This window comes from Chiloscyllium plagiosum, unplaced genomic scaffold (genome assembly GCF_037043375.1).
Source record: "Chiloscyllium plagiosum isolate Xiang-an unplaced genomic scaffold, Cpla_swu_hap1 HiC_scaffold_26, whole genome shotgun sequence".
Lineage (NCBI taxonomy): Eukaryota > Metazoa > Chordata > Chondrichthyes > Orectolobiformes > Hemiscylliidae > Chiloscyllium > Chiloscyllium plagiosum.
Window position 1 is genome coordinate 45,668,066 of NW_028270164.1, and position 25,649 is coordinate 45,693,714.

A 25,649-nucleotide genomic window follows, 5' to 3' on the forward strand; every position below is an offset into this window, starting at 1 on the left:
AAACAGCCCCTAGACATTACTGATCAGACTCCAGGCCTCTGTATGCTGTCTTTGCAGCTCCGTGACTGACAAGGCGTCATTTCCCTGACTGCTTGTGATGGCTCTACAGGACTGATTGTTTCATAAGGACATAAGAACTAGGAGCAGGAGTAAGCCATTTGGCCCGTCGAGCCCGCTCTGCCATTCAATAAGATCATGGCTGATCTTTTCATAGACTCAGCTCCACTTACCTCCCTATTCATTATAACCCTTAATTCTTTACTGTTCAAAAATCTATCTTTCTTTGCTTTAAAAACATTCAACAAGGAAGCTTTAATTGCTTCACTGAACAGTATTTCTATAGATTCACAACCCTTTGGGAGAAGAAGTTCCTGCTCAACTTACTCCCCATTATTTTGAAGCTATGTTTCCTAATTCTAGTTTCACCCCCCCAACAGAAACGACCTCCCTGTTTTTATGTTATCAATTCCCTTAATAATTTTATGTGTTTCGATAAGATCCCCCAAATATTCTTCTAAATTCCAATGAGTTTTGTCCCAATCTACTCAATCGCTCCTCATAAGCCCCTGAAATGTAATCAGAATGATTGTGTGGCTGTGCCTGGCAATATCTTTTGGCCAAGCCCCGTGACTGTGCGGAACGTCCCCCGGGTAGTACAGGGACCCCTGATTGACAGCAGCCTTCTCTTGACTGTATTAAGCAGCAGCCCCACCCCGTTTCTGCTATTTGGTTGAATAAATGTGCATTGTGTTTACCATGCAGGCAGCTGGCACATGCTTTAGGCGTTAGACTGATGTCTTTGTGTGACGTACAGTAAAATATCCCTCTCCCCAAAAACAGATCCCTGCTGACTTGCAGTCTATTTGTGTGCCTGTTAAAGAGCACGTCAGTACGTGTTAACTGGCATTGCATTGGCATTGACATGGATTCTGTGAGCATGCTAGTTGAATGATAACCATGTAATCGTGGTTGATTTTCATAAATACCCATCTGGTTAATTAATGTACTTTAGGAAAGGAAATCTTCCATCCTTACCTTGTCTAATCTACACATGAAGAAGGTTTTTCAGACTGGAGGCCTGTCCCAGTGGTGTGCCACAGGGATCGGTGCTGGGTCCACTGCTTTTTGCCATTTATATAAATGATTTTGATGTGAGTATAGGAGGCATAGGTAAGTTCGCAGGTGACACCATTGGAGGTGTAGTGGACAGCAAAGAAGGTTACCTCAGAGTAAAATGGAACTTTGATAAGATGGGCCAATGGGCTGAGGAGCGGCAGATGGAGTTTAATTTCGATAATTGTGAGGTGCTTGCATTTTGGAAAGACAAATCAGAGCAGGACATTTACATTTAATGGTAAGATCCTGGGGAGTGTTGCTGAATAAAGAGATCTTGGAGTGCAGGTTCATAATTTCTTGAAAGTGGAGTCACAGATAAACAGTGTTGCGCCTGCCACATGGTGTTTTAACTCATATCTAGCAAGAGAACTGTGAGTTGGTTGACTGAATAATAGTAAGCAATAATATTCAATTATTTGACACAATGAATACTATAACAACAAAATAAACTGTAAACTAACAATTTATGCGACAAATACATCGTGTGCTTTAACTCTGGATGATCATATACCACCATGCTAGATCTTGGCCTTGATCCACATGGTGATGGTCGTCTGGTCTTCTCCAGATGTTCTCAGGGGTGTCTTCTCTTCACAGTGGTTGGTCTTGAGTTACTGTTCCTGATGGTGATGTCGCAGAGATTCATATATTCCATAGTTATTTGCGCCCTTTAGGAAGGTCTTCAATGTCCTCCAATAGATCGATCAGGGCTCGAACATCCTGATCGATCGGACTTGACCAGGTGTTGACATGTTGATGGCAGGGTGATTCCTAGGCATCCATTCCTGGAAGTGTTGGGTGCACATAACCCCTCCAAGTAAGAGTGTGAGGTCTCACCCCAATGTTTCCGATCGCCCTGAGGAGGGCATTCTGGTCGACTCTATTGAAACCCAGATTTGGATATGTATTGTGTTGGATTGGATATTTATTGTGTTGGATTGGATATGTATTGTGTTGGATTGGATATGTATTGTGTTGGATTGGATATGTATTGTATTGGATTGGATATGTATTGTGTTGGATTGGATATTTATTGTGTTGTCTGCAGCTACCGGGTTGATTACATACCGTCTGTTGGTAGCTGCAGCCTGTCTGGGTTATTTATTAGCGCAGACATTTTGGAAAAGGTTTGCCTCAATTTCCCAGCATGCCTCAGTTATTGTCCATTCTTGTTAAGTCTATCATAAATCCATCATTTTGAGCAGCCCATCCAGCCACAATAGGATAGTGAAGAAGGTGTTTGGTATGCTTGCCTTTATTAGTCAATGCATTGAGTATAGGAGTTGGGAGATCATGTTGCAGCTGTACAGGATTTTGGTTCGGCTACCTTTGGAATACTGCGTGCAATTCTGGTCTCCCTGCTTTCAGAAGGATGTTGTGAAACTTGAAAGAATTCAGAAAAGATTTACAAGGATGTTGCCAGGGTTAGACTGTTTGAGCAATAGGGAGAGGCTGAATAGGCTGGGGCTGTTTTCCCTGGAGCATTGGAGGCTGAGGAATGACCTTTTAGAGTTTTATAAAATCACGAGGGGCATGGATAGGGTGAATAGTCAAGGTCTTTTCCGTAGTGTGGGGGAGTCCAAAACTAAAGGGCATAGATTTACGGTTGGGGGGAAAAATTTAAAAGGGATCTAAAGAGCAACATTTTCACACTGAGTGTGGTACGTGTATGGAATGAACTGCCAGAGGAAGTGGTGGAGGCTGGTACAATTATAACATTTAAAAGGCATCTGGAGGGGTATGTGAATTGGAAAGTTTTAGAGGTATATTAGTCAAATTCTGGCTTAAGGGATGAAATTAATTTAGGATATCTGGTCAGCATTGACCAAGTTGGACTGCAGGATCTGTTTCAATACTGTACGACTTGATGACTCTATGACTCCAGACTAACGGCAATGTGGTTGCCTCTTAATTACCCGGTCAACATGATGGCAGAGTCACAGTACAGTGTGTGGTGTCCTGAGCCCAGGAACCCAGAACTCATCTGCTCCATCTGCTTTTACTATTTTTCTCTTCCTGCTTGCTGTTTGTTTTTAAACTTCAACCTTACTAATGTTCTGTGGAGACCTTGGACAGCACCAAGGTGTCTAGCGTGCAGGTGCAATGTTGTGTTCCTGGTAGTGGCAGCCGAGAGAGGTGGGTTTGGGCCCAGTGCCTGGTGTAGGACCGAACAGACTCGGCAGTGGCTTCATTGCTGAGATTGTCCAAATGCAAACTCATGGCAGTGGCATCATCAGTAGAGGCAAGATAGCATTGAAAAATGGCAGCATGGTTCTGTGGCAGTGGCGCGGTGAAGGAAATCAAGGCTAGCTGACTGCTTCATGTTGGTGAAGGTCTCAGTGTTGGGGTGAAAGAGTCTGGCTCCAGGCCCATGACTCAGCACTAAAGAAGGACTGTAATGTTGAAATTTTTAAGTTCATTTCTTTATTTTTCCACATTGTACCTAAAATTTTATGCCAAGGTACTTTTGTACCTAAGATGATGCTGGAGACTGGTAACTTTGTACACTTTTCAGTGTACTCTTGTATCCCTGTACTTGAGTACACGTGTCAGTGAATCTATACTCTAATTCTAGTTCTCTGAAGTAGTCTGGTAAGACAGTGAGTTCAAGGGCAATAAGGGATAAGCAAAAAATGCCAGGCTTACCAGTGATGCCCACATCTTATGAAAGTATGAAAGAAATATCTTCTTGGGACTGTCATCTAATTTACAGACAAAACCTTTACAATAACTAAGTTCTTTATAAAAGTGCAGTCTTGAATTGTAATATAATTTGAGTCACTCAGATGCAGATAGGACAAAGTCGGGCAGCTGAGGTGAACAAGGTTCTCAGCATTCTGCACATGTGGAATATCATCACATGGATGGGTAATATGTCAGTAACGCACCCAACAATTAATTCATAAGCACAAAAGTCTTTTGTTGTTACAAGCTAGGAATATTTTCAACGATACGAAGATTTGAGGCAGAAGCTTTCTTCTTTATTTGTTGAAGGCATTGTGTAATTGTGTAACTGTAAAGTTTTATTCAAAAGGATAAGTTAAACTGAAAGAGTATTCTGAGAAAAATGTAAAATAGTCAGTCTGTGCCCACAGACAGACATTCCAGAGAAGATCCAGACATGAGCTGGTTAACCGTTGATCAGTAAATGCCTTGAGATCATTTTGATTTCAGTCTCTTTTACAAGGCAGTTGTTATTTCAAGATTGGTGCATTTGCACTGTACTGTCAGAAAGTGTAGTCACTGCTGTAACGTAGGAAATAAACAACAGCCAATTTGTGCATAGCAAGATCTAAACAGAAATAAAATAGTTTCAGGATAATCGGTTTTTGGAACATTCATTAATGGTTAAATGTTCACCAGGAGGTCAAGGAGATTTCCCTGCTATCCACATTATTTTAAATTTTTCAGTCGACTCACTCAATTTATTCATTTACATTTTTGCTTTTATTTTCCTACATTGGAGCTGCCAAATTAAAAAGTTCCAAGCTCAATAAGTGGGACATGCAAACATAAACGTGGGTGGCACGGTGGCTCAGTAGTTAGCACTGTTGCCTCACAGCGCCAGGAACCCAGGTTTGATTCCGCCCTTGGGTAACTGTGTGGAGTCTTCACATTCTCCCCGTATCTGCATGGGTTTCCTCTGAGCGCTCCAGTTTCTTCCCATAGTCCAAAGATGTGCAAGGCAGGTGGATTGGCCATGCTAAATTGCCCATAGTGTTGGGTGCATTAGTCAGGTGTAAATTTAGGGGAATGAGTCTGGGTGGGTTACTGTTCGGAGGGTCAGTGTGGACTTGTTGGGCTGAAGGGCCTGTTTCCATACTGTAGGTAATCTAATAAATGTGTTGAAGGTCAGAAGTCACATGACACCAGGTTATAATCCAACAGGTTTATTTGAAATCACAAGCTTTTGGAGTGCTGCTTCTTTGTCAGGGTCATCTTAATTGGACGCACTGCAATGTGGTTGCCTCCTAACTGTCCTCTGAAATAGCCCAGTAAGGCACTCAGTTCAAGTGTAATATGGGATGGACAATAAATGCTAGACTTGCCAGTTAAAGTATGAAAGAAATATCTTCTCCAGCCTGTCATGTAATTTACAGACATAACCTTTACAATAACCCATTTCTTTACAAAAATGGAGTCTTGCATTGTAATATAATTTGAGTCACTCAAAAGCAGATAGAAAAATAAGACACCTGAGGTGAAGAAGATTCTGTGGTGAGCATTCTGAACATGTTGATGTGACATATCACCACATGGATGGGTTACATTTATAAACGTGAAAGCTTTTTGTAGTTACAATCCAGGAATATTTTCAATGATAACTTAACTGGAATTTGGTGTCTAGAAGCTGGAGTCTTGTCTTCCTGACACCAGCAGCAAGTGCAGTCAGCAGCAATGAGCAAGCAGACAACCATTGGCAATCAAAGCATGATTCAGTGTGAGATTCCTCATATCCTGATTCTTCTTATCATAATAATCAACATTCATTTCTGGCTGTATTGGTTTCGTCAGCTGTGCACTGACATGCACCAGACTGTTCAGATTCACTGAATTTGAGAATTACCCTCTCGCTCTCTGCTGCCCCTTGAGGAGTTTGATGTTCCATTAGTTGGAGATCAGCAGGTTCCAGTCCTGCCCGTCAGGTGAATCATTGGGTACATCCCTGCAGCTTCAGCAATTAGAGGCACCCTGCAGGAGTGGATTTATTAATAATGTTCATACCTACCCTAATCCTACTGGGAATTGAAATCTGTTTGTTAATAGAACAAGAGCAAGAAAATTTCAGCACAGGAGCAGGCCCTTAGGCCCTCCAAGCCTGCGCTGATCCAGATCCTCTATCTTAACCTGTCGCCTATTTTCTAAGGATCTGTATCCCTCTACTCCCGGCCCATTCATGTACTTGTCTGGATACATCTTAAATGACGCTATCATGCCTGCCTCTACCACCTCCGTTGGCAATGTATTCCAGGCACCCACCACCCTACGAATATAATGTCGAAGGCTTTTCTGGTGAGTCTGCAAACTGTCTCTCTCACCACTTTATCCTAAAAAATTACATCCCAGGTTGTATGCTTTGCTATGTGTTCTTTAATATTTGTGAATATTTTTCCCGACATGAAGCTCTGAAAACTTTCTATTGGTCAAATAAATAAAATCAGAGCTCAAAAAGCCACATGTTACATCAGCGACTGTACGGATGATAAAATACATAAAACCTGTTTAGTCAAGCAAGATGAGAGTTTGGTATTTTCACTGAATGTCAACTTCAGCTTAAATTACAACACACATGGCCTGTATTATTTCTGGATAATCCTAAAGCTGATGTTTTCAATTATCATCTCACCACTTCTCTTTGTACTTTGTCCATTGATCCATATGGTGCTTATTGTCTTGTGGCATTCATGATGTTTTCAGTCATGACTGCAGTTTTTAAAGACTTCATCACTGCCACAATACTCCACAGGCTGTGTCGTTGGTTCTCAGTGTGTTTTGCCTTTCTTTCTCACCCTGCAACTGTTTTCCCTCTCTTGGTCTGCCCATAGCTGCAATATGAATGGTGCACAACATGACTTGGAAATATATAGCGGTTCCTTCACTGTTGCTGGGTCAAAATCCTGAATTCTCTCCCTAATGGCATTGAGAGTCAACCACAGCAGGTCGATTGCAGCGGTTCAAGGCAGCTCACCATCACCTTCTCAAGGGCAAAAAAAGTGCTCCCTACAATTTATCACCATGAGGGGCGGAGAATAGCCCTGTCTGACATTTTCCTCTACTCTTCCAACTATTCCTCTCTCAATGCTTCCTCATTCATGAGGTTTGAAGAATGGAATGGAATAGAATTAACTTTGCAGCAGAACCCTCACTAAGACTTCCTTCTGACAGGACAATATCTTACTTCAATGAAAAGGGCTCAGCAAACTTTAACCAAATAGTGAAATGTCCCACAAAAAGAAATTCCATGTGGTTTACTCATAAACTTAGGGAAAAATCAGCTATGGATGGTTATCTCTGTCTCTAACTCTGTCATGTTGAAAGGCGAAACTTCGCATCTTGTTTGGAAATGATCTGTGGGATCAGAATGCACAATGTTGCTTGTGCTTCTGATGCAAACAGCATACAGACCTTATGTGCCATCTCATTTACAAGCATGTAGCATGCAGCCAATGCACTATTGAATGGCTTTACCCATATGCAAGCCATTCAAATGCTCAGGGCCTATGACAGGTTTGAGTTAGCTTGCACAATGGGAAGCCAGTTGACACATCCTCAAGGTGCATTTGAATGAGAAAACGTGCTGTACAAAAGTGTCTCAACTATAAAATGCGTGATTAGTACACTAAGGGGAAGGAGTAGATTCCGAATTCTTTCGACACTGTACAGCAGACCTTGATGCAGAACTAGAATGAGGAGAAAGATCTTCTCTTCATCGGAAACCAGAATTCCTTAAATGAGACAAAGTGGAGGCAATGAGATCAGATAGTTGTGTCATTCAGTGTCTGTAGCTGAGCCCAAAGACATGCACATTACATCACAAGATGTTCCATGCCCTTACACAAGTGGTCAAGGTCAGTGAATACATCTTCAAAAGCCATTCCCAACCAATTGCACCACTAGTTTCTCTACTATTCAATGCATCAAAATGCCATCACTCACCTACTGGGATTTTAATGAGGATTGTTGCCTCACAATCATAGCTTCAGCTTTGACTCAGAAAACTGGACCACTGCAATGTTCACACTCACATCTTGCAGTTTGCGCATGTTACTAGCTATTCAACCAAGAAAGTCAATTTATCAAACACATTTTGTGGCACTTATTGACACACTTCCTCTTCTTTTACAATTTGGGACAAAAAGAGATAACTAGTGGGGCACGGTCATTGACAAAGAAGACATTGCTACTGTCACTGGGTTAGGTGGAAGTAAGGCCATGGTATAGGCTGGGACTGCATGTGCTAACATTGATGATAGGTTCACACTCAATACCACTGCCCCCCCACCCTACCCCCCAACTCCCTGCCAAATCTTCATCCCAATTTTTCCTCATCCCCCAGTCATTTCACATTTATAAATTGCAGATGATTTGAGTTTACCTTCCCTGCCCTCACCACAACCTTACCCTTGTTACCCTTCCTATTTGAGATACCACAAACTGACTAAGCCTTTGTGAGAGAGATAAGGAGGAAGAGCAGGAAGATGAGGGTGAAGCACAGTCATTCGCTTTCCTATATGCAGCCATCAGCACAGATAGTAACACCACAGATACTTTAGAGCAGGGGTGGGCAATTAATTCTTCCAAGGGGTCACGTGAGAAACCCAAGTTGTGTTGGAGGGCCGAACCAACAATAAGTTGAACAATTAATACTGCTTAGTATTAATTTTCTCCCATTGTAATCTGTACTAAATTATATAGTTTTGCACTGAAACTTATAATTATAAGAATAAGGATACTCTGTTACAATAAAGATATGAAATTGTGGAGTAGGTCAAATATAAAACAAATAAACAGTAAAAACAATAATTTCAGTATTTCATGAGGTGATCATCAGTGATAGAGGATCTGTATTTGGATTTGTTGAACTTCATCACTGAGAATGTCTGTTCGCATATATAGGTAGATCCAAATAGGACTAGAATCTTCTGAGCATGCCTCCTCATGTGTGGAAAGTTCTCCTCTTTGAGGGAAGAGTAAAAATCAAGCAGTGAGACTGACCTCTACCAGAAGTGTGTCAGACTGCAGGTCAATGAGTTCAAGCTGAGCATCACTGGGTGCATTCTGCACATTGTATGGAAATGGGGAAAAATCATGTGCATTTCATTCTCAACCGTTTAAAGTCTTGAAATCGCCTTGAAAATTCACCATGCAGTGCCTCTAACATAGATGAGTACCTGTGGAGGTGATCAGCTGAAGGTGCGGCTTCCTTCAATGTTGGCAAGTGGGTGAGAATGTTGTCCTCCATTTGGCTTGAGAGAAGCTGCAACTTTCTCATAAAAGCCTTTACCAAGTTGTACATTTCATGCACAAAAAGGCCCTTGCACTGCAGTTTCACATTTAGTTCATTCCTAAGTGCAGTCACATCAACAGCAAAACCAAGGTCTGCAATCCTGTCTGCATCTGAAAGCTGTGGAGTGCCATTCCCTTTCTTCACACACAGATCTTGAATCTCTTCTCTCAGGTCCCATACACTTTTCAGCATTTTGCCCAGGCTGAGCCACCTGACAGCTGTGTGGTAGCCTATGTCACGATGTTCAGTCTCATTTTCCTCCAAAAGTGCGACAAACTGCCTGTGATTCAAAGCTCTTGCCCTGATGAAGTTAACTATTTTAGTTACAACATCAACCACATGGTTTATTTTTAACACTGACTTACACAACACTTCCTGATGTATAATACAATGCAAAAATACCAATTTCTGTTCAGGGTCAATTTCTGTCACTTTATCCTGCATTCTCTTTAAGAGTCCAACATTTTTTCCCGTTAGATTTGGACAACCATCCATTATCACACCTGCCAGCTTGTCCCATTTTAGTCCCAACGTGTCCAAACATGCATTTACCTCCGGGAACAAATCATTACCAGTTGTTGTTCCTTTCATTGACTACATGGCTACCAGCTCCTCCGTGATTTTAAAGTCCGTAGTTATATAGTTATCCCACGTATGAAGATGAGTAACTGGGCTGTGTCATGTATGTCACAGCTCTCATCCAAAGCCAAGGAAAAAAAGTCAAAGTTGACCGCTCTGTGCTGCAGCTGAAGCTCCAGATTTCTCGCGATGTCCCCAGTCCTTCTCGTTACAGTGCGTCGGGAGAGGGGCACATTCTCAAATGCCTCCTTTTTCTCCGGGCATATTAGTTCTGCAGAGTTCTCCTCCTGCAACATGTATGAGGTGAGGGATGCCATCGACGTCCCTGCCGATTACACTTGCAGGAAGTGCACCCATCTCCAGCTCCTCCAAGACCGTGTTAGGGAACTGGAGCTGGAGTTGGATGAACTTCGGATCATTCGGGAGGCAGAGGGGGTCATAGATCAGAGTTATAGGGAAGTAGTAACTCCAAAGATGGCAGATAGATGGGTGACAGTGAGGGGGACTGGGAGGAAGCAGCCAGTGCAGGGACCCCCTGCGGCCGTTCCCCTCAGGAACAAGTATACCGTTTTGGATACTTGTGGGGGGGACGACTTACCAGGGGTAAGTAACGGGGCTCAGGTCTCTGGCACGGAGGCTGTCCCCGTTACTCAGAAGGGAAGGGTGAAGAAGAGCAGAGCAGTAGTAATTGGGGACTCGATAGTTCGGGGCACAGATAGGCGGTTTTGTGGGAACGAGAGAGACTCACGTTTGGTATGTTGCCTCCCAGGTGCAAGGGTACGTGATGTCTCTGATCGTGTTTTCCGGGTCCTGGAGGGGGAGGGGGAGCAGCCTGAAGTCGTGGTCCATATTGGCACCAACGACATAGGTAGGAGGAGTGCCGAGGATGTTAGACAGGCTTTCAGGGAGCTAGGTTGGAAGCTCAGAGTTAGAACGAACAGAGTTGTTGTCTCTGGTTTGTTACCCGTGCCACGTGATAGAGATTCGAGGAATAGGGAAAGAGAACACTTAAATGCGTGGCTACAGGGATGGTGCAGGAGGGAGGGATTCCGGTTTTTGGATAACTGGGGTTCTTTCTGGGGACGGTGGGACCTCTATAAACAGGATGGTCTACACCTGAACCTGAGGGGCACCAGTATCCTTGGGGGGAGGTTTGCTAGTGCTCTTGGGGGGGGTTTAAACTAACTCTGCAGGGGCATGGGAACCCAGATTGTAGCTTCAGTGTGCAGGGCCTGGAGTGTAGGGAGGTTAGGAACATGGCATCAATTTCCAAGGAGGGTGCCTGTAAACAGGAAAGTGGCTTGAAGTGTGTATACTTCAATGCAAGAAGTATACGAAATAAGGTAGGTGAACTTGCAGCGTGGGTTGGTACCTGGGACTTCGATGTTGTGGCTATTACGGAGACATGGCTAGAACAGGGACAGGATTGGCTGTTGCAGGTTCCAGGATTTAAATGTTTTAGTAGGGTCAGAGGTGGGGGTAAAAGAGGGGGAGGTGTGGCATTGCTTGTCAAAGATAGTATTACAGTGGTGGAAAGGACGATGGATGAGGACTTGCCATCTGAGGTAGTTTGGGCTGAGGTTAGGAATAGGAAAGGTGAGGTCACCCTGTTAGGAGTCTTTTACAGGCCTCCTAATAGTCCTAGAATCATTGAAGAAAGGATAGGGAAGGTGATTCAGGAGATGAGTGACAGTAATAGGGTGGTTGTCATGGGGGACTTTAACTTTCCTGATATTGATTGGGAAAGCTATAGCTCAAGTTCGTTAGATGGGTCAGTGTTTGTTCAATGTGTGCAGGAGAGTTTCCTGACACAATATGTAGACAGGCCAACAAGAGGTGAGGCCATACTGGATTTGGTTCTGGGTAACGAACCAGGCCAGGTGTTAGAATTAGAGGTAGGTGAGCACTTTGGGGATAGTGACCATAATTCGGTGATTTTTACACTCGTGATGGAGAGGGATAAGTGTGTACTACAGGGCAAGAGTTATAGCTGGGGTCAGGGAAATTATGATGCGGTGAGGCATGACTTAGGATGTGTGGCTTGGAAAAGTAGACTCCAAGGCAAGAGTGTAAATGATATGTGGAGCTTGTTCAAGGAGCAACTATTGAGTGTCCTTGATAATTATGTACCTGTCAGGCAGGGAGGAAAGGGTCGTGCGAGGGAGCCGTGGTTTAACAAGGAATTGGAATCCCTTGTTAAATGGAAGAGGGCGGCCTATCTCAAGATGAGACGTGAAGGTTCAATTGGGGCGATTAAGAGTTATAGGGTAGCCAGGAAGAATCTGAAGAGAGAGCTAAGAGCAGCAAGGAGGGGACATGAAAGGTCCTTAGTCGGTAGGATTAGGGAAAACCCTAAGGCTTTCTATAGGTATGTTAGGAATAAAAGAATGACTAGGGTAGGAATAGGTCCAGTCAAGGATAGTAGTGGGAAGTTGCGTGTGGAGGCGGAAGAGATTGGGGAGACACTGAATGAATACTTTTCTTCAGTATTTACTCAGGAACAGGGCATTGTCGTCGATGTGAATACTGAGTCACAAATAAGTAGAATGGATGGCTTTGAGGTATGTAGAGAAGAGGTGTTGGAAATCCTGGAAAAGGTGAAAATAGATAAGTCCCCTGGGCCTGATGGCATTTATCCTAGGATTCTCTGGGAAGCAAGGGAGGAGATTGCAGAGCCATTGGCCTTGATTTTTATGTCCTCTTTGTCTACAGGAGTAGTGCCAGAAGACTGGAGGATAGCAAATGTGGTTCCCTTGTTCAAAAAGGGGAGTAGGGATAACCCTAGTAACTATAGGCCGGTGAGTCTCACTTCTGTTGTGGGCAAAGTCTTAGAGAGAATTGTAAGGGATAGGATTTATGCACATCTGGATAGGAATAATGTGATCAAGGATAGTCAGCATGGTTTTGTGAAGGGCAGGTCGTGCCTCACAAACCTTATTGAATTCTTTGAAAAGGTGACGAAGGAGGTCGATGAGGGGAAAGCGGTAAATGTGGTATATATGGATTTTAGTAAGGCGTTTGATAAGGTTCCCCATGGTAGGCTACTGCAGAAAATACGGAGATATGGCATTGAGGGTGAGTTGGAGGTTTGGATTAGGAATTGGCTGGATGGAAGAAGACAGAGGGTAGTAGTTGATGGCAAAGTTTCTTCATGGAGTGCCGTCACTAGCGGTGTTCCGCAAGGATCTGTTTTGGGACCATTGCTGTTTGTCATTTTTATAAATGACCTGGAAGAGGGGTTAGAAGGTTGGGTGAGCAAGTTTGCGGATGATACGAAAGTCGGAGGAGTTGTTGACAGTGAGGAAGGATGTGGCAGGTTACAGCAGGATATAGAGAAGCTGCAGAGCTGGGCAGAAAGGTGGCAAATGGAATTCAATGTAGCTAAGTGTGAGGTGATTCACTTTGGGAAGAATAACAAAAAGATGGGGTACTGGGCTAATGGTCGGATACTTGGTAGTGTGGATGAGCAGAGGGATCTTGGTGTCCATGTACACAGATCTCTGAAAGTTGCCACCCAGGTAAATAGTGCGGTGAGGAAGGCATATGGCGTACTGGCTTTTATTGGTAGAGGAATTGAGTTCCGGAGTCCTGAGGTCATGATGCAGTTGTATAAGACTCTGGTGCGGCCGCATCTGGAATATTGTGTGCAGTTTTGGTCGCCATACTATAGGAAGGATGTGGAGGCACTGGAACGGGTGCAGAGGAGGTTTACCAGGATGTTGCCTGGTATGGAAGGAAGATCGTATGAGGAAAGACTGAGACACTTGGGGCTGTTTTCATTAGAGAAAAGAAGGTTTAGGGGTGACTTGATAGAGGTGTACAAGATGATTAGGGGGTTAGATAGGGTTGACAGTGTGAACCTTTTCCCGCGTATGGAGTCGGGTATTACAAGGGGGCATAGCTTTAAATTAAGGGGAGGTAGATATAGGACTGAAGTTAGGGGTAGGTTCTTCACTCAATGAGTCGTAAGTTCATGGAATGCCCTGCCAGTAGCAGTGGTGGACTCTCCCTCTTTATGGGCATTTAAGCGGGCATTGGATAGGTATATGGAGGATAGTGGGTTAGTATAGGTTAGGTGGGCTTGGATCGGCGCAACATCGAGGGCCAAAGGGCCTGTACTGCGCTGTATTCTTCTATGTTCTATGTTCTAAGTCCAACAAGCACTCCTTAATAAACTGTCCATCAGAAAACTGTTTCTGGCGATTTTGTGGGATATGACATAACTTGTCTTGACAGCTGCATCTCTGGATATGTGAAGTTTAGTAAAATGTTTTTGCTGGTTATGCAGCTTAGCGAGGAAAGCACCCGACTCCCTTGCCCGCTATTGATCAGACAAGTTGTTGTCCTTCTCGGCGTGTTTGGTCATGTAGTGGCGATCCAAATTCTAATCCTTAAACACAGCGACCTGTGCACCACAAACCAAGCACACGGCTTTACCTCCGATTTCTGTAAATAAATGTCTAGCAGTCCATGTCTTGTTAAAAACGTGGCATTCCGTATCAACCTTCCTTTTTTTGGCGTGGGCTGACATTTTGAGGGCTAGCCAGCAAGCATCACCTTTAGCTGTTCACGCACGCACGCACATACACGTGCATTGCGTCCATATGTAAATAAAAAAAGCATCCTTTTCAAAACAAAAGCAACACAGTTGTACCGCGTGCATGGCGTAAATACATTTTCATTTATGTTCTAATTTAAGATTGACCTTATGCGGGCCGGACAGGAACGACCAAAGGGCCGGATATGGCCCGCGTGCTGTAAAATGCCCAGGTCTGCTTTAGACGCTACCTTACAGACAGGATCTACAAGCCTGACACCTCTGGCAGAAACATCCTGCAACAAATCATAACAATAATGGTGAACATTGACTATTAATATTTAACGGACATCATCCGATATCTAATATCTAAGGCCTTCATGGACTCAAGTGATTTTTAAAAGGACAACACTGACCTAAAATGGCTGCTGTCATCATCTGAACACACATTGAAGCAAGTCCAAGGAACATTCTAAATAAGGTATACTGAATGTTACCATTTCATTCAAAGACAGTAAAACCAGATAATTAAGCAGGCATTGAGAAATTCACATCTCTATTGGGAAATGAATCTTTTCTGGCAGAGTATTCAGTCAGAAGAGCCTTGGGAATACACAAATAAACTATATTTCAGTAAATTGTTTGGCAGAGCAGAGTGTAAAGGAAGGATGAATTCAATCCAACAGAAGGAGGGTTTGCTGTCACTGCCCAAGATCTCTAAGAACATTACACTACCTTTTATGTTATCTTTTTGTGTGCACTAGAGACATTAACCCATTACCTGTGGTTGTGTGTAGGTTTGGTATTGCATTTTACAACTTTCAGAGTGTTTTAGCAATAAAATTCCTCTTCCTTTTCATTTAGAAAACATTTAGTAATTGTTTCCATTTCCTCGCCAAATTTCTGATCAACTTCTGCTCTTATTGCTTATTATTGGACATTTGTACAAGCAGACCTTGTATCTTCTATGACCCAGAGTATGTCTTCACACAGGTTGACCAAGGATCATAAGATAATGCTTACTCCACATGCCTCATCCCCCTTACTAACTCCCTTCTCCCAAAGGTGTGTATAAAGCCATGGCTTTGAAAGGGTTCATCTGAGCTGAGCTGAACCTCTGCCCATTCTGAAATATAATACTGCCATTGGGTGCAGCATCAAGGAGTTGGAGCAGATATTTAGTTGGACTCTGGCCACAGTGTTCTGATGAAGCAAATCTGCCTGAGTGTTTATGCAACTGGTATGTAATTCCTATAACATAATAAACCACATCCTGTTATCATGGACAGGTACCTCTTCAGTTACGACGTCGCTGTGGGCCAAACCCTACCATTTCATTCAATCATTGGTGATCCCTCACAGACGAGGTTGAATCTATTCTACTCTCAGGGCGAGTCCATAGATGGCCGTAAGAACTGATAATGCTACCACAGGTTCTGTTCCATTTAGGGCAGAAAGTGGTTGCAGGAAGGAGTTGGTGAAGTGTTTGTGGGGCACTGCTCTCCCTTCATTGTTTTCCCCTCGAGGGGAAGTCTCGAGGTGCTCAACATCTTCCTGGATGCTCCTCCTCCACTTTGGACGGTCTTGGGCCAATCATTCCCAGGTGTCTGTGGGAATGCCACACTTGGCCAGTGAGGCCTTGAGAGTGTCACTGAAGTGCTTTCTCTGTCCACCTGGGCCTTGAATGCTGTTATAAAGCTGGGAGTACTGCGCCTGCTTGGGGAGTCTTGTTTCGGTCATGCAGACGATGTGCTTAGACCATCGAAGCCGATAAGGATGGACGGTACCTCGATGCTGGGGATGGTGGCCTACCACATGCTACTGGACAATCTCCTACGCTAGCACGTGGAAGAGGATTGCTGATAACCCCAACCACAGGGCTCCAGTGTTTGAGACTCAAGCCTCATATCATACTATAACATGGTGATGAAGTTGATTTGTCATTACATTTATAACATTAGGAACCCTTCTAAATGTTAAAAATTTTCACTTAACTTGGCCTTTTCTGGCCAAGATGCTGCCTCAGACCGGGATTTATTGGTGGTCTTGGCAATGCTTGTCCTCGCAAGGTTTTAAAGTTGTGTTGCAAACACTGACTACATTGTTGTAATTAGGCCCCAGCTAGGTGACCTACATATTGCCAGAATCCTGTCAATTCAACGATAGGGGCTTTGAACACAGGGTCTTCTTCATCCACTTACATCTGGCTACTGCTAAACACCCCCAACATCAAGATGTTTCCGTCAGACAAACTGGATTAAGAAGGCAGTTTGCAATTTTAAAACAAAACAGTCTTTACATTTTAAATCACTACTTTCAACATTTAATTGAAATTTCTCAGAAGTGCAGAATTTAAGATGGGAAGTCAAGCCAAGCCCCACTATAGGCAAATCTACAAAGCAATGAACAGTTGGAACTCTCTTTATACCAGACAAATAAAGCATGATTTACAAAGTGCCTGATCTTGTTTTATTTGGCCAAGACGTTTCTTCAGTGCAGCCAGGATCCTGCTAGACTTGGCTTTTCGATTGTTAGTTCTTGGTGCCAAACCAAGGCTGAGAGATTGGGTCTGCTTTGAATACCACAGGGTATATATATCTTGCCAGGTAATGGTTATGGGGCAGTCAAGAGACAAGACAAAGTAAATTAACAACACATCAGCCAAAACCAGGACTTTTGAATCAACCAAGCCATTTCTCAATCTGACTTTGACTTAGTTGTGAATAAACATACCAATTTGAAACAACAACCACACTGTCTTTTTAACTTGCTTCAGTATAAATCTATACTCATCAAACTTGAGACATGTCAATGTTTTGGTGAGCCGAATATTTATCATTACAGAGTCTAACTGTCAATACTCAATAGATACCCCCAAATCTGTCCCAATACTGCCTTATTCCCTCTTTGCAGAGCTACCATTCCTTCCCTATTTCCCTAGTGCAACAGCGACATTTTTGGGCACTCTTAATGTGTTTTGAACTTTGAAGTCAAACTCAGAATATTGTAGTGGCGTGGTGTGCTGTGGTGTACTACTGTGAGAGATTTCTTTACAGAACGTACAAAGGCAGTAATTCTCCAGAAATCCAAAAATCTGGGCCATAGTAGATCGTGACATTTAAATTCAATATAAATCTGAAATAAAAGGTTAGCGTAATGACTACCATGAAACCATTGTGGATTTTCACAAAAGTCTTTTAGGGAAGGAAATCTGGCCTACATGTGACTCCAGAACCACAGCAATGTAATTGACTCTGGAAAAGCACAGCAGGCCAGGCAGTGTCAAGTGAAGGGCTTATGCATGAAATGTCGATTCTCCTGCTCCTCTGATGAATGAACTAGGCAAATGCAGTCTACAGCAATTGTAATCATGCCCATTAGTTGCATTTTTCAGGACGGTGCAACTTTGATACAGGAGGATTTCAACAGAGGGGAAAGGAAGGGGTGTCATTATGATGCTGAGGAGAAGGAAGGAGGGAAATGGCAAGGAAAGGAAAAAGAACTAAAAAGAAATGGAACAGAGGAAATGAAGGTCAAAAACCATGAGGCAGAAACTGGGGTTCATATTTTGGGGTAGACAGGAAGAAGGTTGCCCATATTAACAAAGAAGAATGATGGGAGGAAAAGAGTATCAGATTGGAGGCATAGAGTTCTAGGTCAATCTGAATGAGGATAAGGACAAAAATAGCAATATGGTCTCAGAGTGTTGAAGGAAGAAACAGTCCTTAAATGAGTAAGAACTGGAATAAGTCGAGAGTGTGTTGCTGGGAAAGCACAGCAGGTCAGGCAGCATCCGAGGAGCAAGAGAATTATCAGGAATGAGAACTTCTTCAAGGTAGGCATTCTTGGTACAGGCTTCTCAGTAAGGTTAAAATCAACTAAACAAGTTCAGATGTAGGTTTTAATGTGCAGCCAGTCATAGCAACTGTTCACTCATATTGAGGTGAAAAGAACAACATAATGACATGAAAATATACTGGGAGAAATCTGAGGACTGAAGAATGAAGTCATGGAGAAAGGTGCATCAGATATCTACACCCCTACGAAACATTTGGAACTTTTACATACAAATAGTTTGGTTAATTTTGTACACTTTTATATTAAAATTAAAATTAAATTAAAATAAAAGAAAATCAAACTTACAAGTTGAATTTTGAAGAGGCCAGTGAAGTATCATTATCTTAAAAGTTACCTCAGCGGTCTGCCCCGTCCATATTTGCCATCCCATAACAGAGAAGCAGGAGAAAGTGAGGACTGCAGATGCTGGAGATCAGAGTCGAGAGTGTGTTGCTGGGAAAGCACAGCAGAATGTCTGAAATGTTGATTTTCCTGCTCCTCGGATGCTGCCTGACCTACTGTGCTTTTCCGGCACCACACTCTCGACTCTGATCTCCAGCATCTGCAGTCCTCACTTTCTCCTGCTTCTCTGTTATGGGATGGCAAATATGGACGGGACAGACTGCTGAGGTAACTTTTAAGATAATGATACTTCACTGGCCTCTTCAAGATTCAACTTGTAAGTTTGATTTTCTTTTATTTTAATTTAATTTTAATTTTAATATAAAAGTGTACAAAATTAACCAGACTATTTTTAGGTAAAAGTTCCAAATGTTTCGTAGGGGTGTAGATATCTGATGCACCTTTCTCCATGACTTCATTCTTCAGTCCTCAGATTTCTCCCAGCATATTTTCATGTCATTATGTTGTTCTTTTTCACCTCAATATGAGTGGACAGTTGCTATGATTGACTGCACATTAAAACCTACATCCAAACTTATTTACATGCATTACTGTCTTTTAATCAGATCGATAAGCTTTCTTGCGAGTTGAGGGTTTCAAAGGACAGCAAACTGAAGCAAATGGAGCTAAGAAGCTGATAAACCATCATCCAGTTGAATGGGAGAATAGGCCTGGCTGACTGAATGGTCATGTTTGTATTGTTGATTAGCCTTGGCTTTTCTAATCTTAGCCCAGAAGGAATTGTGACTATTTTTGATTTCCTGAGAAGATACATTACCAGATCCGCAATTTTCATCCCAACATCCTTTACTATTCTAACTTAGAATGTACATTTGGAACAGTGTAACTCCACATTAAATAAAAATACAGCAAATTCAAATAAGTGCCTACAAATATAGGAAGGATATGTTTTCCCCATTGTGTAACCTGGTGTGTAAGGCTGAGCTGCTTTCATAACTTTTATTTATACTTCAAACTTATGAAACATTTTGCACAGTTTCAGAACAGAATCAAGCAAGATTAGGTCAACCTTCCACTATCATCCATCATAATCCTAGGGGAGAAAGGTGTTGTTCTATAGGTTGATGTCTCAGCGGTGTATCAATGTTTGCTTCCAGATAGATGATCTTGCATTTTGTGTAAATAAAGTGCTTATGCCTGGAGTTTCTGAACTCTTCAATCATCATCTTATTGCTAGCTCTTTCCAAACATTCAAACCCTCTGAGATCTGCAGGCCCTGATTTTAATCTCTTTTGCATCACCACCCGCTTTGCCCCAATAATGGTTGCTGAACCTTCACCTATGCAGATACTTGTGTTCCTATATTGCAGTGTTCCCTTCCTAAATCCCTGAATCTCTCCAACTCTCCTCCTTCAAGACTCACTTTACAACCCAACTCTTTGACCAAACTTTTGCTGGCAATCTTGCTAAAGCTTCCTTTCATCTATTTTTCATTTGATTAAACTTCTGCACAGCACAATTGAAGTATTTTACTTGCACGAGTGCTTTTTGATCCTTACTAGTCCTAATCTCCATTTGTACTGAACCTATTTATGGATTTTCTGGGCCATAATCCTTCCTTGCTCATGTTAGTATGCTATTGTTTATTATCAGGGCCACATGTGCTCCTTGTCCATTCTGCCAGTCTTTGTGAAATATTGCCTACCTTGGATTGATTATTTCTTACCCTTTGTAACTTTAGTAGTGAGCAAATCTCAAGCAGTAATATCTATTTGCTACCTGCTAATCTATCTGATCACAGGCTTACAGAACCATGAGTGGGCTAGGCAGACTAGATAGAGAGAAGGTATATTTTACAGAAACAGAAATTGCAGGAGAAACTCAGTGGGCGTGGCAGCATCTGTGGAGAGAAAATAGAGTTAATGTTTCGAGTCCAGTGACCCTTCAGATAATTTGGCAAAGTCTGTTTTAGTGTGTTACAGATCTCCAGTATCTGTAATTCTTTGATTTATTTTAGGGAGAGGCTGTTCCTGCTCATAAAAGAAGGAAGAACAGGAGGGCACAGATTTAAAGTCATATGCAAATGAAGCAAGGATGATGTGATTAAAAAAAAAACTTTTTCATAAGCAAGTAGTTAAAGTATGGAGTGCAATGCCTGGAAATGTGATAGAGGCAGGTGTAATGTTGATGCATTGAAGAATGCATTGAATAATTATTTGGATAGAAATGGTGTGCAGGGAGAAGGGGGAAAGTGGAAGATTGACAGTAGATAGTAGAATCAGGTGATGAAGGAGCGTCGCTCCAAAAGCTAGTGTGCTTCCAATTAAACCTGTTGGACTATAACCTGGTGTTGTGTGATTTTTAACTTTGTACACCCCAGTCCAACACTGGCATCTCCGAATCATGACTATATTTAGGAAGGGCAAGCTCCCATATGCTTTGCTAGCCACAGACTCCAGATGTTTCGCCACTTTCAAAGATTGGTGCACAGACAGCCTCATGTCCCTTGGTTCCTACATGTTTTAATAGTGACATTGTCTAAAGCACTTCTCCCTATAACTTTTGCCAATTACATAACTTTTTAATACTGAAATTCCATCTGCGACTTGTTTGTCCATTCTTCTAACCTATTCATATCCAGTGTAGTCAGTTATCTACCATACCTCCAAACTTGATATCGCTAGCAAGTTTTGATATTTTACTTTGTATTTCAATATCTACATCATTGCATTCATCGCAATATTAGTGGCTCAAGCATTAACCCGCAGGTACACTAATGTCTATCAGCCTACACCTTCCAGAACAACCATTTATCATGATCCATAGTTTTATGTCCTTAAACTAATCTTTTATACAAGCTGACAAAACCTCCTCAGTCTTGTTATGCAACCATTTATGGGGTACTTTGTCAAATGCTTTCTTAAAATTTATATGGACATCAAACATTGTATTCCCTTCATTAACCTCTATTAAATCTTCAGATTAGATTAATCAAACATTTTACCCTGTTTTCCTCAATTAACATAAACCACTGCAAATGCCTGCCAATTTGTTTCCTTGCTGATTATTTTCTCTAAAACCTTATCTAAAGCCTTATCTGTGAAAATGGCTGACCTTAGTTGCTAGTAAAGTCCTCACACTCTTTCTCGAATAAAGTATGTCACATTTGCTATTTGCCAATTCTGTGGCACTTTGCAAATATCTAGGAAAGATGAGAATATTATCACATGACCTCTGCTTTCTCAGTTTCCACTACCTTTAGTGATCTAGAATACAAACCATTTCTGCAGCACAATTTGACCTGTCCTACTCTCCTGCCCTTTCAGTATATCCTTGCGAGGTTACTTTGTTCAAGTACTCATCTAATCTCCTTTTGAAATCATCAATGCAAACCACCTAGATTGTTTGATTCATCTATATCTTGCATAAGAATATAATACAAATTTTTAAACAGAAGAATGTAGAAAGTAATAGGAAGGGACTATTTGATTCTCAAGTCTGCTCAATCATTCAATAAGATTGCGATTGATCTCCCAACTTAGATGCACTTTCCCTATTTCTATTCCCACATTCCTTCTTTTCTTTATTCATCCAAGTTTTGAATATGCTCAACGATTGAACATCCACTGCCCTCTGGAGTAGCGAGTTTCAGCAATCCTTAACTCTGAATGAAGAAACTCCTGATCTCAGTCCTAGTAGCAAGCTTGTGTTGCTGGTTAAATTTAGCAGGGGTTTACCCCATGTCATAAAAATTTGGGGCTCGTCATTGGGATTTGAATGGTTTTGGGGGGCTTTTGTTCGCGATTTGAACAGTTTGGGTCTTGGATTTGTGATTTGAGCTGGTTTAGACAGCCTTGAGTAGATTTTGGGGATACAAAATGTCCTCGCAGATTTAAACACTTTAAGTAAAATGTAGGTGAAATAATTTCCTTTATTTCGGTGACAAGTGGTTGATTAAAAGTGAGAAAAATGGTTCTGGGATTTGAAGATGATTCTCAAATTTGCCAAGAAAGTTTAGAAGGAAAATAAAGGTTATACTTTCAGAATTAGCAAAGAAAGTAGAGTTGGATTTAACCAAGAACAAAAATAAAGCTGAAATTGTAAATGAATTACTCAAAAACCTAGGTGTGTCAGAGAAACAGACAAATGCAATACATTTAGAAAAACTTAAATTACAATTGAGGAAAATGGAATTAGAAGAAAGAGAGAGAGAGAGAAGGTTCTTATTTGAGCAGAGAGAGAAGAAAGAGAGAGAGAGGGGCGAGAGAGAGGAAAAAGAGAGAAAGTTGTTAGCTGAGCAAAGAGAGAGAGAATTTGAACTTGAGAAGTTGCGACTTAGTCAGCAAGGTTAAGTTACCAGGATGGAGGTTAAAAGTGATTTATACAAATATGTTAAAACTCTGTCACACTTTGATGAAAAGATTTTGAAGCCTTGTTTATTTCATTTGAAAAATTGGCGAAGCAGATGGAGTGGTCCAAGGATTTATGGGTAATGGTAGTTCAGACTGAACTGGTAGGCAGAGCTAGTGAGGTATTTGCCACACTGTCAGATGAGGGGTCAAGAGATTATGAAGAGGTTAAACAGGCTATTTTAAGTGCTTATGAGTTAGTACCAGAAGCATGTAGACAGCGGTTCAGAAACACAAAGAAAGAGCCAGGTCAGACTTATTTGAATTTGAAAGAATTAAACATAGTCATTTTGATAGATGGGTGTTATCCTTAAAGATAGATAAGACCTTTGAGGCTCTAAGAGAGATTATTCTCCTGGAGGAGCTTAAAAACTCACTTCCAGAGATGATAAGAATTCACGTGGAGGAACAGAAAGTTCAGGAAATGAGAAGGGCATGTTGGTGCATAATGTTATGGACTAGGCCGGACCACTCAAAACATTCTTAGGCAGGCAGCCCACACCATAACTTTGCAATTTGATTTGGTAAGTCTACAGTGAAAATTACCCAGAATAAGATAGCTAGGTTGACTACCAGGTTTTCAAACAGACAAAAATTTATTCACAAATTTATACAATGAAACACAAAAAACAGAATAAAGAACCCCTCCAGAACTCAGTCTACCCAAACTAGACTTAATTCTGCTGTTCTGAATATACAACAGTCTCAAAAAGCAACCCCCCCCTTAAAAAAATAAAACATGGAACAAATGCTTACAGGTTGAAATTAGAAGGGCAGAAGGAGAGAGAGTTTTTGCAGCCTGTTCCCACAATCCACTGCTGAACATCTTAGCTAGTTCTGGACTGAACTGCTCAGCTAAAGAGCTGACCACTCCCCTTTCATTATACAGGTCACTTCTAAAACATGACCACTTTGGCCTGATGTCTCATCTGTTTACATACGAACAAAAGGCCTCTCAAAATCCTTTTCATCTCTGTACCAAGCTAGTCACCTCAGAGCCGAGAGAGTTTTATGGCCCCTCTGAAAAAAATCAGGGACATAGTATCCTTGAGAAAGGGAAAAGCTTTTAGAAAAAGGACCGGCTTTGTGACACCTCCCCCCGGAAAATAAAAATGAACCATCAATATCAAAAGATGGCTTCATTTTTAAAACTGTTCAAAAACCCGGCTGGTAGTCTAGACACACATATACACTATACTTACTATGCACGTACAAACATGCACCACTTCGAATTCAGGCTGTGGCACACCCACCACCGAACACGCCCGTTTCTCATTGGAGTCTCAATAATGCATCTGAAGTCACGTTTTCACAACCTGCCACATGCACAATTGTCAAACTGAATGGCTGCAACAACAAGCTTCATCTAAACAGTCTGACATTTTTGTCCTTAAACTTTTCCACAAATGCCAATGGGTTATGATCAGTGTATGAGATTGTCTGAGATGCACTGCTGGTAATGTAAACACTGAAATGTTGTAATGCCAACACCAAGCTCGAAGCACCTTTCCCCACCATTGAATATTTCTGTTGATGAATGTTCAAGTTCCTGTAAAAATACACAATGGGTCTTTCTATTCCCTTGTCATCCTCCTGCAGGAGCACCACACTGACATCCACATCACTGGCATTGATAGCCACCTTGAAAGGCGTTGTGTAATCCATTGTAGCTAATACTGGGGTAGTGGCTAACACAGTTTTTAGGCTGTCAAATACCTTTTGACAGTCCGCTGTCCACTGAAGCTTCTTGTCCTTTTTTTTAACAATTTGGTGCGTGGAGCAGCCACACTGCTAATATTTAGCACAAACTTCTGATAAAATCCACTCAATCGCAAGAATCGTAGTACTGCTCTTTTTGTCAATGGTATGGGAAATTCCCCAATTACTTTCGTTCTCACATTTCGTGGGGCCATTTGTTCAAGTCCAATAACATGACCCAGGAAGGTGACTTGGGCTCTGGGAAATTCACTTTTAGCTAGGTTTACCACAAAACCTGCCTTATGAAGTTGATCGAACAACTCTGATAAATGCTGTAAATGTTCCTTTTATGAGTGACTAAAAATCACCAGGTCATCAATATAAACAACACAGTTGGGTAATCCAGCAATGATCTTATTAGTTAGTCTCTGATATATGGCTGGAGCATTTTTCATGCCAAATGGCATGACTTTGAACTAATATAGTCCATTTGGCGTTACGAAAGCCAAAATTGCCTTTGCTCTCTCTGACAGAGGTACTTGCCAGTAGTGTCAGAACAAGACCAACTTAGAAATGCAAGTTGCTTGTCCCATTTTTTTGACACAGTCCTTCAACCGTGGATGTAGATATGCATCTATCTTTGTAACAACGTTGACTTTGCGATAGTCCACACATTACCATTGGGTGCCATCTGGCTTTGGCACCATGATTATAGGTGAGCTCAAGTCACTGTAACTCACGTCGATTATGTCATCTTGGAGCATTAGCTCTATCTCCTTCTGAACCTGTGACATCTTTCGAGGGTTATGCCTACAAGGGTGTTGTTTTATTGGAACAACATCTCCTATATCTACACCATGCACAATTAGGTTAGTACTTCCCAGTTTATTTCCATATGATAGTAAGAAACCTTTCAGGTCATTTTGATTTTCTTATGGAAGGTAGCTCAATAATTTATCCCAATTTCTGACAACTTCTTCATTATCCAATTTGATTTGAGAATGTCCAATTCAGAATCCTCTGAACCTAGCTCTTCCTTCTGTGCTGTCATCATTAACACCATCTCCTCTTGCTTTCCTTCCCTGTCAAAATACCTTTTGAG

The 25,649-nt window shown here is 41.8% G+C and overlaps 1 protein-coding gene across 1 annotated transcript; it reads right to left on the minus strand.

The window, feature by feature from the left end:
- Positions 1-8,923: 8,923 nt before the first annotated feature.
- On the minus strand, positions 8,924-9,619 carry LOC148145157 (general transcription factor II-I repeat domain-containing protein 2A-like). Its single transcript, XM_087973398.1, has one exon. The coding sequence runs from the start codon at positions 9,617-9,619 to the stop codon at positions 8,924-8,926; it is 696 nt and encodes a 231-aa protein (XP_087829524.1).
- Between the last annotated feature and the right edge of the window lie 16,030 nt (positions 9,620-25,649).

What these genes read in the sequence shown, in the direction of transcription:
- LOC148145157 (XM_087973398.1), bottom strand. Translation starts at nt 9,619, where the DNA reads ATGGATGGTTGTCCAAATCTAACGGGAAAAAATGTTGGACTCTTAAAG.